The 14,307-nt window shown below is 53.5% G+C and overlaps 1 protein-coding gene across 3 annotated transcripts; it reads right to left on the reverse strand.

Moving 5' to 3' along the window:
• Positions 1–2,034: 2,034 nt before the first annotated feature.
• HYOU1 (hypoxia up-regulated 1) lies at positions 2,035–13,988 on the reverse strand. Of its 3 annotated transcripts, none has more exons than XM_012655414.1 (26): positions 13,802–13,988; positions 12,856–12,953; positions 12,539–12,632; positions 12,252–12,330; positions 11,950–12,104; positions 11,749–11,825; positions 11,286–11,467; positions 10,928–11,043; positions 9,553–9,745; positions 9,202–9,336; positions 8,986–9,068; positions 8,768–8,900; positions 8,411–8,598; positions 7,991–8,129; positions 7,421–7,481; positions 7,191–7,270; positions 6,653–6,834; positions 6,346–6,522; positions 6,096–6,183; positions 5,853–5,975; positions 5,552–5,685; positions 5,352–5,436; positions 4,467–4,701; positions 4,323–4,373; positions 3,680–3,730; positions 2,035–3,557 (listed from the first exon to the last, which is right to left on the reverse strand). In XM_012655414.1, exons 2-26 carry the CDS (start codon positions 12,944–12,946, stop codon positions 3,493–3,495), a joined length of 2,997 nt encoding a protein of 998 aa, XP_012510868.1. In that variant the 5' UTR covers positions 12,947–12,953; positions 13,802–13,988; the 3' UTR covers positions 2,035–3,492. The 3 variants fall into 3 exon arrangements, with proteins under 3 accessions (XP_012510868.1, XP_012510870.1, XP_012510869.1); XM_012655416.1 differs by having other exon boundaries at positions 6,346–6,515; positions 6,649–6,834; XM_012655415.1 differs by having other exon boundaries at positions 2,035–3,554; positions 6,346–6,518; positions 6,649–6,834.
• Between the last annotated feature and the right edge of the window lie 319 nt (positions 13,989–14,307).

Below are 14,307 nucleotides of genomic sequence, written 5' to 3' on the forward strand. Positions count from 1 at the left end.
TTGGTCATGATATCCTCTAATAGGCTGCTGAATTTGGTTTGCTAGTATTTTGCTGAGGATTTTGCTTTTTTATTCATAAGCACTATTGGTCTATAGTTTTCTTATCTTTGGCTTTGGTATCAGGGTAATGCTTGCCTTATAGAATGAGTTAGGAAGCATTTTACCTCAGTTCAATTAGGGGGAAGAGTTTGAGAAGGGATCAGTGTTAATTCTTCAAATATTTGGTAGAATTCATCAGTGAAGCTCTCTGGTCCTGGGTTTCTTTTGTTGGGACGTTTTAATTACTGCTTCAATCTCTTTGTAGGTCTATTCAGATTTTCTATTTTTTCTTGAGCAGTTTTGCTAGTTTCTGTGTTTCTAGGAATTTGTCTATTTCATCTAGATTATCCAATTTGTTGGCATACAGCTATTCATAGTATTCTCTTATAATCCTTTTTGTTTTTGTAAAGTCGACAGTGATGTCCCCTTTCATTTCTGATTTTAGTAATTTGCATCGTCTCTTTTTTATTTTAATCAATCTAGCAAAATATTTGTCAATTTTATTGATCTTTTCAAGGAGCTAATTTTGTTTTTTTTTTCTTTTCTCTATTTCATGTATCTCCACTCTGTCTTAATTTCCTTCCTTCTGCTAATTTTGGGTTTAGTTTGCACTTCTTTTTCTAGGTCCTTAAGGTGTATATTACTATTTCTTTTTAAACGTAGGCATTCACTGCTGTAAATTCCCCTCTGGGTACTGCTTTCACTGAATCCCATAAGCTTTGGTATGGTGTTTGATTAAAGTAGACTTTTTTTTTTTTTTAAGACTAGTCAAGTGCAGTATAGACTTTTTAAAAGAGCAGTTCGAGGTTCACAGCAAAATTGGGTGGAAAGTACAGAGCTCCCATTTACCCCTGCCTCCATACACCCACAGCCGTCCCCACGATCAACACTCCGCACCAGAATGGTACATTTATTAGGGGTGGGGAACTTGCGGCCTCAGGACCGCATGTGTCCCTCCAGATCCCCAAGTACAGCCCCTCGACTGAATTCAGACTTCATAGAACAAGTCGCTTTATTAAAAGGATTTGTTCTGTAAAATTTGATTCAGTCAAAAGGCTGCACTCAAGGATCCAGAACGCCACAGGTTCCCCACCCTGATCTGGATAATAATGAAGCATAGATTGATTGTAACAAATGTGTACCACTCTGGGGGAGGCTGAGTACATGGGGGCAGGAGGAAGATGGGAACTTTTGTACCTTCTGCTCAATTCTGTGAATCTAAAACTGCTCTAAGAACTTTTTTTTACTTCCATGTTCAAAACTTGTCTGACCTGTTCAACTTTCAGAGGAAAAGAAAAAAATCTTCACAGTCATTAAATTTACATTCAGTTGCTTACACATGTACAGGATTAATGACAAGAGAGATCCTCCTTTGGTAAAATATGGCTCCTTCCTGATGAACAACCCAACTGTGCTACTAACAGCGAATCTGTTATCAACACACTCCTGTGGCAGAGTGGAAAGAGCAAGGGCTAATGTGTCAGAATGAAGTTCAAATCCTAGCTGAAGCACCTGACACTCTCATTCCTTGGACCAATTCCTTAATCCCTGGGAACTGCCTTCTTATTTGTAAAACAGGGTTGCTACTTTAAAAATAATGTTACTTAAAAATGCCTGGGATGTAGGCATCCACATAATGTTAAGGGAAAATACCAAGATATTGTTTCCATGAAAAATATTACATACACAAACCTCAACTAAATGTTAATAGTCTTCTGGCTGTAATAGTATAGGTAATTACATTATTCAAACTTCTATCTTCTAAATTTCCTTGTTATTTCCTGAACATTACTTATGTTCGGGAGATAAACACGTTTTAAAAAAAGCATAGTACATGGCCAGGCGTGGTGGCTCATGCCTGTAATACAGGCACTCTGGGAGGCTGAGGTGGGAGGACTGCTTGAGTTTGAGACCAGCAGGAATTTCAGACCAGTCTGGACAATATAGTGAGACCTCATTTCTTAAAAAAAAAAAACAAAAACATAGCACCCAAACTGTAGAAAAGAATATTTTATTGAAACAGTTTTTCAATTAACAATGGAGCAAAGTAAAATTTGACTCAAATCTATCCAACCAGCTTCAACTGCTAATAAAAGAACTCAAACATACACGGGGTGGAGAGGGTGGGGGTGGGACCCTTAAGTCCCATCTCTGCCAATGTGGCAAAAAAAAAAAAGAGAGAGAGAAAAGACAAAATGACTGACACAACTAGGTTTGCTCTTGTCCTGGAGCTGGGGTGGCAGCCCTAGCTCCTGCTACCGGTGGAACACTGGAGGACGGGCTCTCTAGACATCGGCATGGTGGTAGGGGCCCGCCCCCCATCCTAGCAGAGCAATGGAAGGCCAACCCTGACCTTCTTCCTTTACCCACAAGGCCTGCCTCAAAAAGAGGTGGCATTTTTACATTCACACCGTGGTGGTCTCTCCTTCCCCCAGGGTCTTGCGATAGGGGCTCACAGTAGAAAGCACATTTTGGTCAGCCCAAGGGGCCAGGGGATGTGAGAAAGCTCTGTCTGGGAAAGGCAGGACAGCAGGAGAGAGAAGGGGGCAGGTAGTCAGAGGAACCTGGGATGCCAGGCTACGGGGAAGATGCAGATTTTGACAGAGCCTGCGGGATGCTGGCATCCTGCACCAACCATTCCCGGTGGCCTTCCTGGGCCTAACAGCCCACAGGTGGGAGCTCCAGGGCTGTCACACATGGCATTCACTGGAGAGGCGGTGGATTTCCTTCTTCACTTTGTCCCTGCCTATTCTGGCCGCTAGGAGTTGTATAAGCAGGTGGGAATACTTCTACGTTGACTTCAGCCAGTCCAGATGGAAGGGCTTCGGGCAAGGGGCAGAGAGCTGCCCAACTCACAGCAGGAAGCCAAAGAAACCCATGGGAAGAGGGGCCAGATGGGAATGGGTGGGTGGGTGAGGGTGTTCAGGGCAAGAGAAGACCATGAAGGGAGAAAAGAACATAGATAGGCACTCAGAAACCAAACCTAGTAACCGAGGCCCTGCAGACACTGGCCTGAATGGAACGTTGCTCTCACGGTGGAAGAGGCAAGGAGAGAAAGAAAGGTCGGAGAAGACAGGGGACTCCGCAGTATCCCAGGACATCCTTCCCACCACCAGGTCTCAGTCAACCACTGACAGCCATTCTCTCGCCTACCCACAGGCAAAGAGTTAAGACATAATAGTGATTTTCCCCAAATCTAGGGCCTAGATGGGCAGGGAACCAGGGGATGGGACTGGGGAAGAGAACAATTTCAGTTTTTAACCACAGAGCTACTGCGGAAGGAACCAGTGAGAGCTGTCCCTTCCTTTCCTTCCCCACACCTCTAATCACAGGTGAGAGAAAAGGACTCGAGCCCCTGAGGGCAGGACCACCCCCTTCCCCCACCCTCCATGTTTAATAAATAGCGGTGGTGGGAGAAGGGGGTGGAGACGAATGGGGAACAGGAGGCAGGGGTTATAGTTCATCGTTCTTCAAAGGCCGCTTCTGTCCTGTCGGCTGCTCCTTCTGTTCAGGTTCTGTTGGGAGGTGGGGAGAGCAAAGGGAGTAACAGCAGGTGAAACAGAGGCAACTTTGCAGTTCTTTGCAGAAATTCCCCTCAGACCCCACGGGGCTTCCCAGCACACCCCAGCCCCACTCTCACCTGCTCCGGGACCTCCTAGCTCCAGAGGCTCAGTGTCCACTGGTTCAGACTCTGCTTTGGGGAAGGAATAGGTTAGTCCTTGCAGAAAGAAGAGGCTAAGGGAGGGGCTGGCCAACTTTTTCTGTAAAGAGCCAGCTAGTAAATATTTCACGACGTAGGTCACATTTGGTTTCTTTGCCTATTTTTTTTTTTTTTTTTGAGACAGAGTCTCACTGTGTTGCCTGGGCTAGAGTGCCGTGGCGTCATCTTAGCTCACAGCAACCTCAGACTCCTGGGCTCAAGCGATCCTCCTGCCTCAGCCTCCCGAGTAGCTGGGATTACAGGCATGCGCCACCATGCCCGGCTAGTTTTTTCTATATATTTTTAGTTGTCCAATTAATTTCTTTCTATTTTTAGTAGAGACAGGGTCTCGCTCTTGCTCAGGCTGGTTTCGAACTCCTGAGCTCAAACAATCCACCCGCCTCGGCCTCCCAGAGAGCTAGGATTACAGGCGTGAGCCACCGCGCCCGGCCTGCCTATTTTTTTTTAACAACCCTAACATCCTCAGCTCATGGGCCGTCCAGAAACAGGCCGTGCCTGCCAGTCTGCCTACCCCTGGGCTAATGCAACACCCACGTTCCCAACCATGGCTTCCCCAACTCACGCGTCTCTGCTTTCTCAGGTTCTAAAATGGGCTTTGCATCTTCAGTCTGGCCTGGAAGGAAACCAGGAGGAAGATGTAGCCCCAGGAGGGAAAGGCGACCTTCTCCCTGCCCAGCAGAACCTGGAGCCAGGCACTCGGCCTCACCTGCTGGCGGGATGACCTTCTCCGCCTGGTCACTGGCATTGAGGGGAGGCTCTGCCCGGGTCCCATTCTTGTCCTTGGGCCTAGGCCGGGGCTTAGCAAACTTGGCCTTATTGAGCAGATACTGCACCTCCCGGTCCAGGGCCATCATCTTGGCCTCGATGTCTTTTGAGAGCAACACGGGCTTCTCTGTGGCGGGAAGCTTGGCCTGCTCAGCCACAGTCGCATTCTTCCAGGCCTGTGGGTGAGACCGGGATAGGCTCCGAGCTAGCCGTGGAGAGAGCAGACATCTCTGTCCCAGGTGGAATCACACCCCCAACCAGCCTAAGGCTCCCTGCTCAGACTGCAAATCACTCTGCCGCCCCTGACCTCAGCCCCGGGGGGTGAGCAGACTCCTCAGAGAGCATTCACAGTTCTCCACGGTGGAGTCCCAAACTGCTCACTCGACTCCTCGTTGCTGCCTTACATCCTGCTACTCCACAGTGACTACAGCTGAACAAACCCCTGGATTATTCCTTTCTTACCTCTCGACTTCTGAGTTCTGGCTCTAAAAAGGTCCCCACACATCTCAAGAAGTTTCTGTCTCACTCAAGTCCATCTCACCTAGCCAAACCCTGGCCCATCTTCTGAAGCCAGCTCAAACCCCAGCTCCCGAAGCAGAGTTCTCTCCCGGCACGGGGATGGGCTCTGCTGCTCCTCCAGTCCCATGACTGTTATGGCTGTGGCCCTTGTTTGGCACAAATCAAACGTGGGCTCAGCTGCCTTCCCAACTGCGTGCTACACTAGGAGGCAGGGGCCGCTGTGGCTCCACCTGCACCTCTCCCACACAGCCTAGGATGGCACAGGGCGCCCGCTACCTATCCAGGTAAGTATCCACACAGTGACTACCCAGGTCTCATTGATGACTTTCTCCAGCGTTGTCATCTCCACCTCAGTGAAGATTTGGTCCATCTCTGGGATGAGTCGGGCCCCCCTGGAAGTGAAAGAGGAGAAAATCAGCCCCCGAGGAAGGAGCCTGGGGTGCAGGGAACGGGAGTCAGCGGTGTTGGCAGGACTGAATAAAGGCGGAAGAAACAGGCACCGCTCACTTGAGGAACATGCTGGAATGGTTGAGGAGATTATCGAGGGCAGACAGCCGTTCGGGCCACTTCTTGCGCTCCTCCACCCGAAAAAACAGCCCGTGGCACAGCTTCTTCAGCTCAGTCAGCTTTTCCTTCAACATCTGGCGGAAGTGGGATGAGGCAGAGGGGTTGAAGGGATGACAGGAGAGCCTGGGGTCAGCCCCACGGCCCTCTCTGTGGGCTCGTGTCCCAGTTCTCCTCACTCTTGCCCTGGGAGAGGAAGGAGAGAGCTCCCATCCCACCCGCCATGTCCCGGGAAGCCCCTCACCGCCGTGGTGGCCCCAAAACCCTCATCCTCCAGCCAGGTGGACGTGGCACTGAGTTTCCCAGAGATCTCCTCGCGCTGTTCCTCCGTGGACACTTCCTGGTACTCGGGCTGGTAGAGCTTGTCCTAGGGAGGGACACACAGACAAGCGCAAGCGTGCAGTCAGCCCAAGGGCAAGGCTCACAGAGCCAGATGCCCCAAAGCACAAGCCCCAGGGCCGGGGGTGCTGCCTCCCGGCCTACTGACCTGGGTCTCAAAGATGAACGCTTCCAAGCTGTTGGCAGCTTTCTCCCGTTCCTGCTTCTCCAGGTCTCGGAGTGTCAAGTCCTGAAGTCTGTGGGACAAAGGAGGGGCAGGGAAGAGGGAGGGCAGGTTAGAACTTGGACGCTGTGTCAGATGGCTCTCCGTCCCAGGGGGTCATCCCACAGCCTGCCAGCCTACACACACACATGTGCGCGCACACACGTGCACACACACACTGGCTGTCTTTACTTACTTCTGCATGGAGCGAGCCAGCTCATCCTCTGGCAAGTCAGGCAGGTCCAGAACAACCAGCTCCACCCCGATCTCCTCCACCATTCTCTGCTTCCTGGCAGGCTTCTGCTTCTTTTCTTCCTCTGGGGCTGAAGGGACAACCTCAGGCCCTGCCGCCCCCTTTTCACTTGGCTTCTGGGTGGGAAGAGTCAGGAATGTCAGGAAAAGCCTCGGCCCTTCTACATTCACTGCAGGGCACGAAACAAAGTAGGTGCCCACTCCCTTAGCCTCTGGGTCCACGCTGGCCTTACTGTCCATGGCTCACCTGGGCCTCAGCCTTGTCCCCATTTTCTTCTTCTGGGGCCTTTTCTCCCTCAGGGGCTGTGTCCCCCTTAGGCTCAGCGGGTGGGGGCTGAGAGGTATCCTCCACTGGGGCCTCGCCTTCCTCCTTGAGCTCCCCTTGCTCCCCAGGCTCGTCCTTGCTCCCCTCTGCAGGGCTCTCCTCCTCCTCCTGGGAAGCAATCATAGGCCCGCGTAACAGTCACAGGCAGAGCCCCTGGCTCTGCTTTGAAGGTGTGCACCGCCCAGCATACAGCTTGGGGGTAGACAGGTGACAACTGTATGGAGGTGGAGAGTGGGCTGTGCGGACTGCAACAGAGTTGCTGGACAAAGGGAGCGCACCTGGGGACGAGGGGAGTGGGCCTTGGGAGCACAGGTACAGGGAACCGCTCAGAGCCCAGAGGAGCCCAAGGAGCGTATGGCTAACTTGGCATGGGCTGAGAGGTGGGGGAGGCCCACCCCCACTCCCTCTCCCTGCTGCCACCACACGCCCTCCTCCATGCTCTCCTGGCTCCATCCTGAGCTCACCTGGACAGTATCAGTGCCGTTCTCTTTGGCCTCTGGTGTGGTACCACCTCCAAACAGGCTGGAAATGGTGTTGCCAAGTTCTAGGGGAGAAAAAAAGCCCAAAGACTCAAAAGGGGACTGTAGCAGTGACTCCGCCTCCCCACCCAGGGGCAATGCCCCGTCCACCTGTCCACACTGCACACAAGCGTATTCTCACACACGGACACACATCGTGCACATGCTCATCTTACTGGTAAGGGTCGATTCCTCTTCTGGGCTGTCCTCCACCAGCGTCTCAAATACAGACTCCACCTGAAAACAGGTTCAAAGTGAAGAAACACCCTCCTGAAGTGGGGTCTGCTTATGCATACCCCGTGCCTCGCAGCTGTGTAGGACGAGCTGCACCTGACTTTTCTAAGGACTCATGGATGGTCGCCCACCTGCTTTGACTGAGCCCTCGGAGCACAGGATCCTAGCTCCTCTTCCCCTCAGAGCTCTTCGCTTCTCCGCCCACTAATAGTCTGAGCTGTCGTTTCCCACACTATATTCTAAAAGACACTAATCCCCAGACCTGTTCTTCAAAAATGGGTTCCTCAGCCATTCTATAGTTCCCTCTAAGAAATTTACAATGCCCTCAAGCATTTACGCTCTATGAGGCGGCTCACACCAGATCACTGCTTAGCTCTGTTTAGAGCCAAGATTTATCTGATTCTCAAACCCTTTCTGGTGATCATGTCCTAATACCACATGGAACTTGCTTTGGAAAAGGCTGGCAGGGCCTAGGCCCTTGCCCTGCACCGGGGGTCCCCTTTTGCTCTCACCCTGTCTAGACTGAGCACACCACTCTCATCCAGGTTGAAGTGAGCCTTGATGCCCTTGGACTCGTAGTCGGGATGCTTCTTGAAGCTCTCGCCCACACCTTTTAGCTTCACCGTGGTCAGATTCTGGGAGCCAAATACTCTGGATGGGAAGGAAAGAGGAGTTCAAGGAGACCCACCCAGCCCATCTCCAACTCTAGACTACATGGCCTCCTGGCACAGACGTCAGGGCCCCCTCCCACGACACACCCAGGAGGATGGAACCATTCTCCAGAGAAGCTGCTTACAACTTAACCCTAACCCTGCAGCCCACTTCCCCTGTTTTAGCCCTGCGGGCCCCACCTCCTCCCTCACCCCTTGGGTCATCTGGCAGCCAAGCCTCCCCCTCCCTGGAGCTCCCATCTTACCCCCCCCGCCCCTCACCGAAGATCCTCAGGCCCCAGGAAGCCCAGGTCACCGTAGTTGATGTGGAAGTTGAAATCATGGCTATAGCGGTTAAAGGTGATGACTTTGCGTTGAGGGTAGGGCCCCATCCGGGAGAAGAGGACACGTTTATTGTGCTTCAGGCTGCGAACCCCTTCAGGCTCCTCCACCTCCCGTGTGAACTCCACCTACACAGCGGGCAGAGAGAAAGCACACTGGAGAACCAGGGCAGGTTCTCAGGTGGGGCACAGGGGACATCTCTTAGCAGAAAGATAAAGGCACGGGCTAAAGCAGAAGGGAAGATCCCACTTGGAGAGGTAAAGGGAGCTTGTCGCCTGATCAGTCAGGCTTACTCACCAGGATGGGGTAGACCACTGCATCGCGGACTACAAAGGGCTTCACCTTGAAGGCTTTGCTGAGTGCAGCTGCCTGGTACACAGCCCCCATGGCGGCTGCTTCGTCTGCGTTGATGTTCTTCCCTAGCTCCTCCCTAGGAAAGCCCCAAGCTTCAGCACCACCCACCCTGGAGCACCCAGCCTAGACTCCCTCCCCTGTAGCCCTGCCCCCCCACTCACTTGCCCACGGCCTTCAGCAGCACCTCCTGAACTTTGGGGACTCGAGTGGCCCCACCCACCAGGATCACCTGCTCAATCTCATCCTGCAGAGGAGGTAAGAACGAGGGGTGGGAGAGCACACAGTTAACCCTTCTCCTCAGCACTGACTCTACCCTGATGTCCCACGTCTCCTACCCTGTTCCCCACCGGGCAGCACCCCTCCCCCTGCCGCCTCACCAAATTCATTTCGGCACTCTGGAGGGCCTGCTGCACCGGGCCAGGTACCCGCTCAAACAAGTCTGCACACAAATCCTCAAATTCCACTCGAGTCACTTTTGCCTTGAAGTCCACATCATCCATCAGGCCCTCGATCTGGGGGAGGATGAGGAGTGTCAGAGTTCTCACCCAGGTTCTGCTCTCTGGGTGGGCAGGACAGAAACCAAGGGAATAGGACTTAGGGAGGATGGCAGAGGGACACGAAGAATGGAATGGGCCATGTCAGGCACAAGCAGCCCAGCTGATAGGCAGCAGGGTCCTCCACCCTCTAGGTGGGATGAGCTTGCCCTCAAACCAGCCACATGCGGGCACCTGTGCCATGTGGTCAGCGTTGGCACTCAGGATGGTTTTGAGCCGATTAGCCTCACGCAGCAGCTTGGCCATGGCACGAGGGTTCTCCCGCACGTCCTTTGCCCTCTGGCCCTTACGCTGCTCATTGAAAAGCCCAGCCAGGTGCTCACGCAGCCGGAGCTCCATCTCAAGGCCTCCCAGGGTGCGGTCAAACCTGTTCAGAAAAGGGAGAAGAAAAAAACGTGAGGCACACATAGGGTCCCAGCATCTGCACAGCAGCCTGTCATCCTCACAGGGCACCTTTCCCCTGCTTTGGGGGACCTTGTCTACCCCAATGCCCCAAGTGTGGACACACACTCTATTCTCAACTCATCACAGCACAGCTGACATCTCACAGTGACAGTTCATCTACCCAATCATTCAACAGTATCAGCATCAATTATGTACTTGTCTTTGGAAACACAAACGTGGTAGGGGGAAGTGGGGAGAGACAGGGTCTCTGAGGCCAAAAAGCTGAATAACTACATAAATGTGAACTTATAACCACCCCGTGATTATAAAGGTGTGGTAGACAATGCTAGTAGAATACGTGCATGGGAGATTTGAGCTATTGAGCAATGTCCAGGGAAGCTTCCCTGAAAAAACGATGCTTGAACTGAAACCTGAAAGATGAGCTGGAGTTAACTAGGTGGAGAGGAAAGAACGTTCTGGACAGAGGGAACAGAGCTTGTAAAGACTCTGAGGTGGGAGAGAGGACAGCAAGTTCCAAAGGAGGGCAAGTATCACTGGGGCTCAAAGAGCAAGAGTGCTCAGGGCTGGAGATAGCTGTGGGAGGCAGGGCTGAGACAGGTACAGGGAAAGTTTTGGAGTCACTGAAGGGTTTTTAAAGAAACAGGTCATGATCAGATTGGCATTTTAAAAATAACCCTTTGGCTGCAATATGGAGAAAGAACTGAAAGCAGACATCACTAGGAACAGGGAGATCTTTTTTAATTCTGCAGGTAAGAGGTGACAGTAGCTTGGACAAGGGTGGTAATGGTGAAGATGGACAGGAAAAGATGGGTTCAAGAAATAAGACGACAGTGATAAGTTATTTAAGCGAACTGTAAATGACAGGAGATCAAAAAAATGATTGAATCTGACACCCCACATATGGCCTGCAGCTTTGTGGATTTCCTTAAGTTCAGGAAATTCCCTGCCTTTCAATCTTCCCAAACTGTCCTCCTCTTCTCTCCAGGTTCCCCTGACTCTTTGTGAGTGGTCCCCCACGATGACTGATGCTTTATCCAGGAGAGCATTCCTGCAGGGAGCAGGAGAGTGAAGCATTCACTCCTCCAAGAAGAAACCCTTGATCCAAGGGTCTTAATAAGAAGCCCTCCTCCTAGCACCTGCTTACCCCACTCCCCGGATCTGCAGCTGTGGCTGCATCCCAGCTTCCTTAGTCTTCACGGTCTGGTAGGTCACAATGGTGCACACGGTGCTGCCTGAGCCCATGTCATAGAACATGATATTCTGCAGAGACATTAAAGCAACTGTCACAGGAATCTTATCAAGCTGCAGGGGGCATGCCTGCCTTCAAGGGGCTGTCTGCCTCTTGATGTAAAGCCGAGCAGCTACAACAGGGGCTGAGAAGAGACCATTGCTGCATTTTTCCAAGGGCCAGCCATGCAAACAAGATGCAAAACAGGCCTCATAGCCTCCATCCTCAGACTCAGCCACCCTGTATGTCTGGTCAGGAGGCCTCCCTGGCTCACCTGGGCAGTGGTGTTGATATCTTTCCGGCGGAAGACACCATAGCTGAGGGCGGTGGCAGTGTTATCATTGATGAGCTGCAGCACTTTGAGGCCAGCCATGCGAGCAGCCTGCAGCACAGCTCGGCGCTCAGCCTGGTTAAAGAAGGCTGGCACGGTGATCACTGCGTCCTTGATGGGCTGTTCTACAGAGGACAACAGAACAGGGTTCCACCAGCTCCGTATCTTAGATGAGTGTTTCCAATCTTGACACTACTGACATTTGGTGGCAGATATTGTTTTGTTTTTTTTTTGGACACAGGGTCTTGCTCTGTCACCCGGGCACACTAGATGCCCCAGTTGTGACAACCAAATATGTCTTCCAACGTTGCTGAATATTTCCTGAGATGCTAAACTGCTCCTATTTGAGAATCACTGCCTTAAATCCTGGGGAGCCTGGCCACCACTGGCTGACCTGGCCACTCACCTGCAAAATCTTCAGCCAGGGAACGGGAGTAATTGAGAACCATGCCTAGCACCTCCTCTGGTGAGAACTGCATCTGCCTGAGGAGAGAGAGGGTAGGTGGAGACAAGGACAGCCAGGCATTAAGGCAGAACAATCACGAACACAGGGCAGTGATGAGCACAGCAGGGCTGCTAAGCCCACCTTCCCCAACAGAACACTCACGAGCTGATCTGGAAGTACACAGTCTGCCTCTGTGGGTCAAAGCTTAGCTCATGCTCCGGGAAACGGGTCCGGTAAAGGGCCACATGTGGGTTATCTGCCTGTTTCCCCAGGAGGTGCTGGAAGTAACGTAGCGTAGCCTTTGGATTCTTGATGGCCTGAGAGGCGAAGGAACAGAGTCTTAGGCTGCCAAGCCCACCATCACCTATCTCTTACATGACAGAGATGGGTAAGGAAACAGACTTTGGGGTCTACCATCTCCTTTCCTCTGCCCACCACTCTGGGAAGGGGAGCTGCTAGCTTACCATGCCCGCTGCACTGTCTCCAAAGAATCTTTCATTTTCTTTCAGGGTCACAGTCACTGGGGTTTTCCTCCGGGATTCCCTAAGGAAAAGAGACATTGGGCCCAGATGCCTGCAGCAGGGTGTGGACTCAGGAGCCTCAGTGCACGCGCGCACGCACACACACACACACACACACACACACACACACACACAGACACCAACATCAGCTGTGGGTCTATGAAGAGCACACACCCACCTGGAGCCCAGACTCCCTCATTCCCCACCCTTGACACTGGGGCCACCCTCACTTGTTCAAGACAATTTCCATGGGCACTCCAGGCTTGACGATGGCCACCTTCATGGATTCACTGCCCAGGTCCACAGACATCACTGCCAGCGTGTCTGGAAGGAAAACAGGTTTATCAATTAGCCCCCTTCACCTACCTTCCTGAGGCCCCTCTAATCAAAGCATACCACTTTCTGTGGAGAAACGAAAACAGAAAAAGGCAAAGAAAAAAGCCTGTGCACAGCAATCGAGAGACTTCTGTGTAGGAGCCTCATGCTCCCTTCCCACCACGTATCACTCACTCATGTTTTCTTTCAATCCTTCTGCTGGGGTACATACCACTCAGTGCCAGCAGGTCTGCCAAGAGCACAGCTATCACGGCCCAACAGGCTAGCCTCCTTGGCCTCTGCCTCCTGACTGTGGCTGCCATTGTGCCCCTGGGGGAGAAGGAAAAAACCACTTGTAACTGGATGCCCTTAGTGAAGGAAATAGAACCACATCTAAGAAGGGAGAAGCTGTAAGATTCATACCTACCCCATCCTCACACAGGGTAGAGCAGCCTACACCTCCTTCCCTCCCTCCTGATGAGTACCAACCACTCTCTAATCATCCCCAAAAGTGCCCACACAAAGGCCCAAGTGAAATAGTTCGGGTCCTCAGCTGCACCACATCCCTAAACAGAGAAGGTACTAGGACAAGAGACCAGAGCCTTCCGTCCACTGCACAGGCAGTAAGTGGTGCACAGTAGCACTGAGTCTGTCCTCAAGACACCTGGGGTGCGGCCAGGGATCCCCGCCCAGGGCTCAACTACTCCCCACACCTGGAGCTTCCTCGCTGGTGGGGAAAGGCAGGCTGGGCCTGGACGGGCACTGAGAGGTGATGACGTTGGGGGTGGCTGGGATGGAAGAAGGGCCTGTCTCCTCCTCGGCATCCCTGCGGGTTGTGCCGCCCACTCCCCTTTCCCAGCCCACTCCCCAGCCTGGCTGTGCACACAGACACTGTGCCGAGAGCAGTGAGGTTCCTCACGGGAAGGGTATCGGGTCCCCGGTGTTCACCTAAGCCACACCTGACGAAGGCGGCGGCTCCCACTCCCGGAAACGGATCCCGGCCCACCCCTAGCGCGTGGGGGCAGCCAGAGGGCCGAGCTGCGGGGCCCACAGTGCGTGGCCAAGCGCACCGGCATCGGTGCGGCCCTCACTCCCGCTGCCGACCCGCCCCCGGAGCTAGCACGCTGCCTCCCCTAGGAGGGGTGGCCGGCCCCCATCTCCATCCCCACCGCCGCTACCTCTTGCCTGCGCTCCTGTAACCCCAGCGGGGACAAACGCGGCGCGGACGTACCCACGAGGCCGGCAGCGCGCCCCACAGCCTGCGCCCTTCACAACTCCCCTCGGTTTGCAAACTGTTAGATTAGCCACCAACCTCTCGGCGGCGTCTCGCGCACCAGCCGGCCCCGGACGCGGCGCACGCTCATTGGAGCCTCAGCCGCCGGGCCCTGCGCCTCGCGCCCGGCCCCGCCCCCGCCGCCCGGCGCGCGTTCCCATTGGGCCACGTCCTGGGCCCGCCCCCTCCTCCTGCTCCGGCCCTGCCCGGGGGGCGGCGGGGGCCAGGCCACCAGTTGGGAGAAACTGCCGGCGCTGGCCGGGCATTGGACCACGTCACGGGGCCGGCGCGTTCCGCTCCCTCCTCCCCAGCGCCGGCCCCAGGGCGTCCGCGGGACCTCTTCCGGCCTCAGTGCTGGATGCATCACTGCCGGGGCTCGGGAGTGACCCGCGCCTGGAGCAAGTGGGGCGC

The sequence above is a fragment of the Propithecus coquereli genome, unplaced genomic scaffold (genome assembly GCF_000956105.1).
Source record: "Propithecus coquereli isolate 6110/MARCELLA unplaced genomic scaffold, Pcoq_1.0 Scaffold477, whole genome shotgun sequence".
Taxonomy (NCBI): Eukaryota; Metazoa; Chordata; class Mammalia; order Primates; family Indriidae; genus Propithecus; species Propithecus coquereli.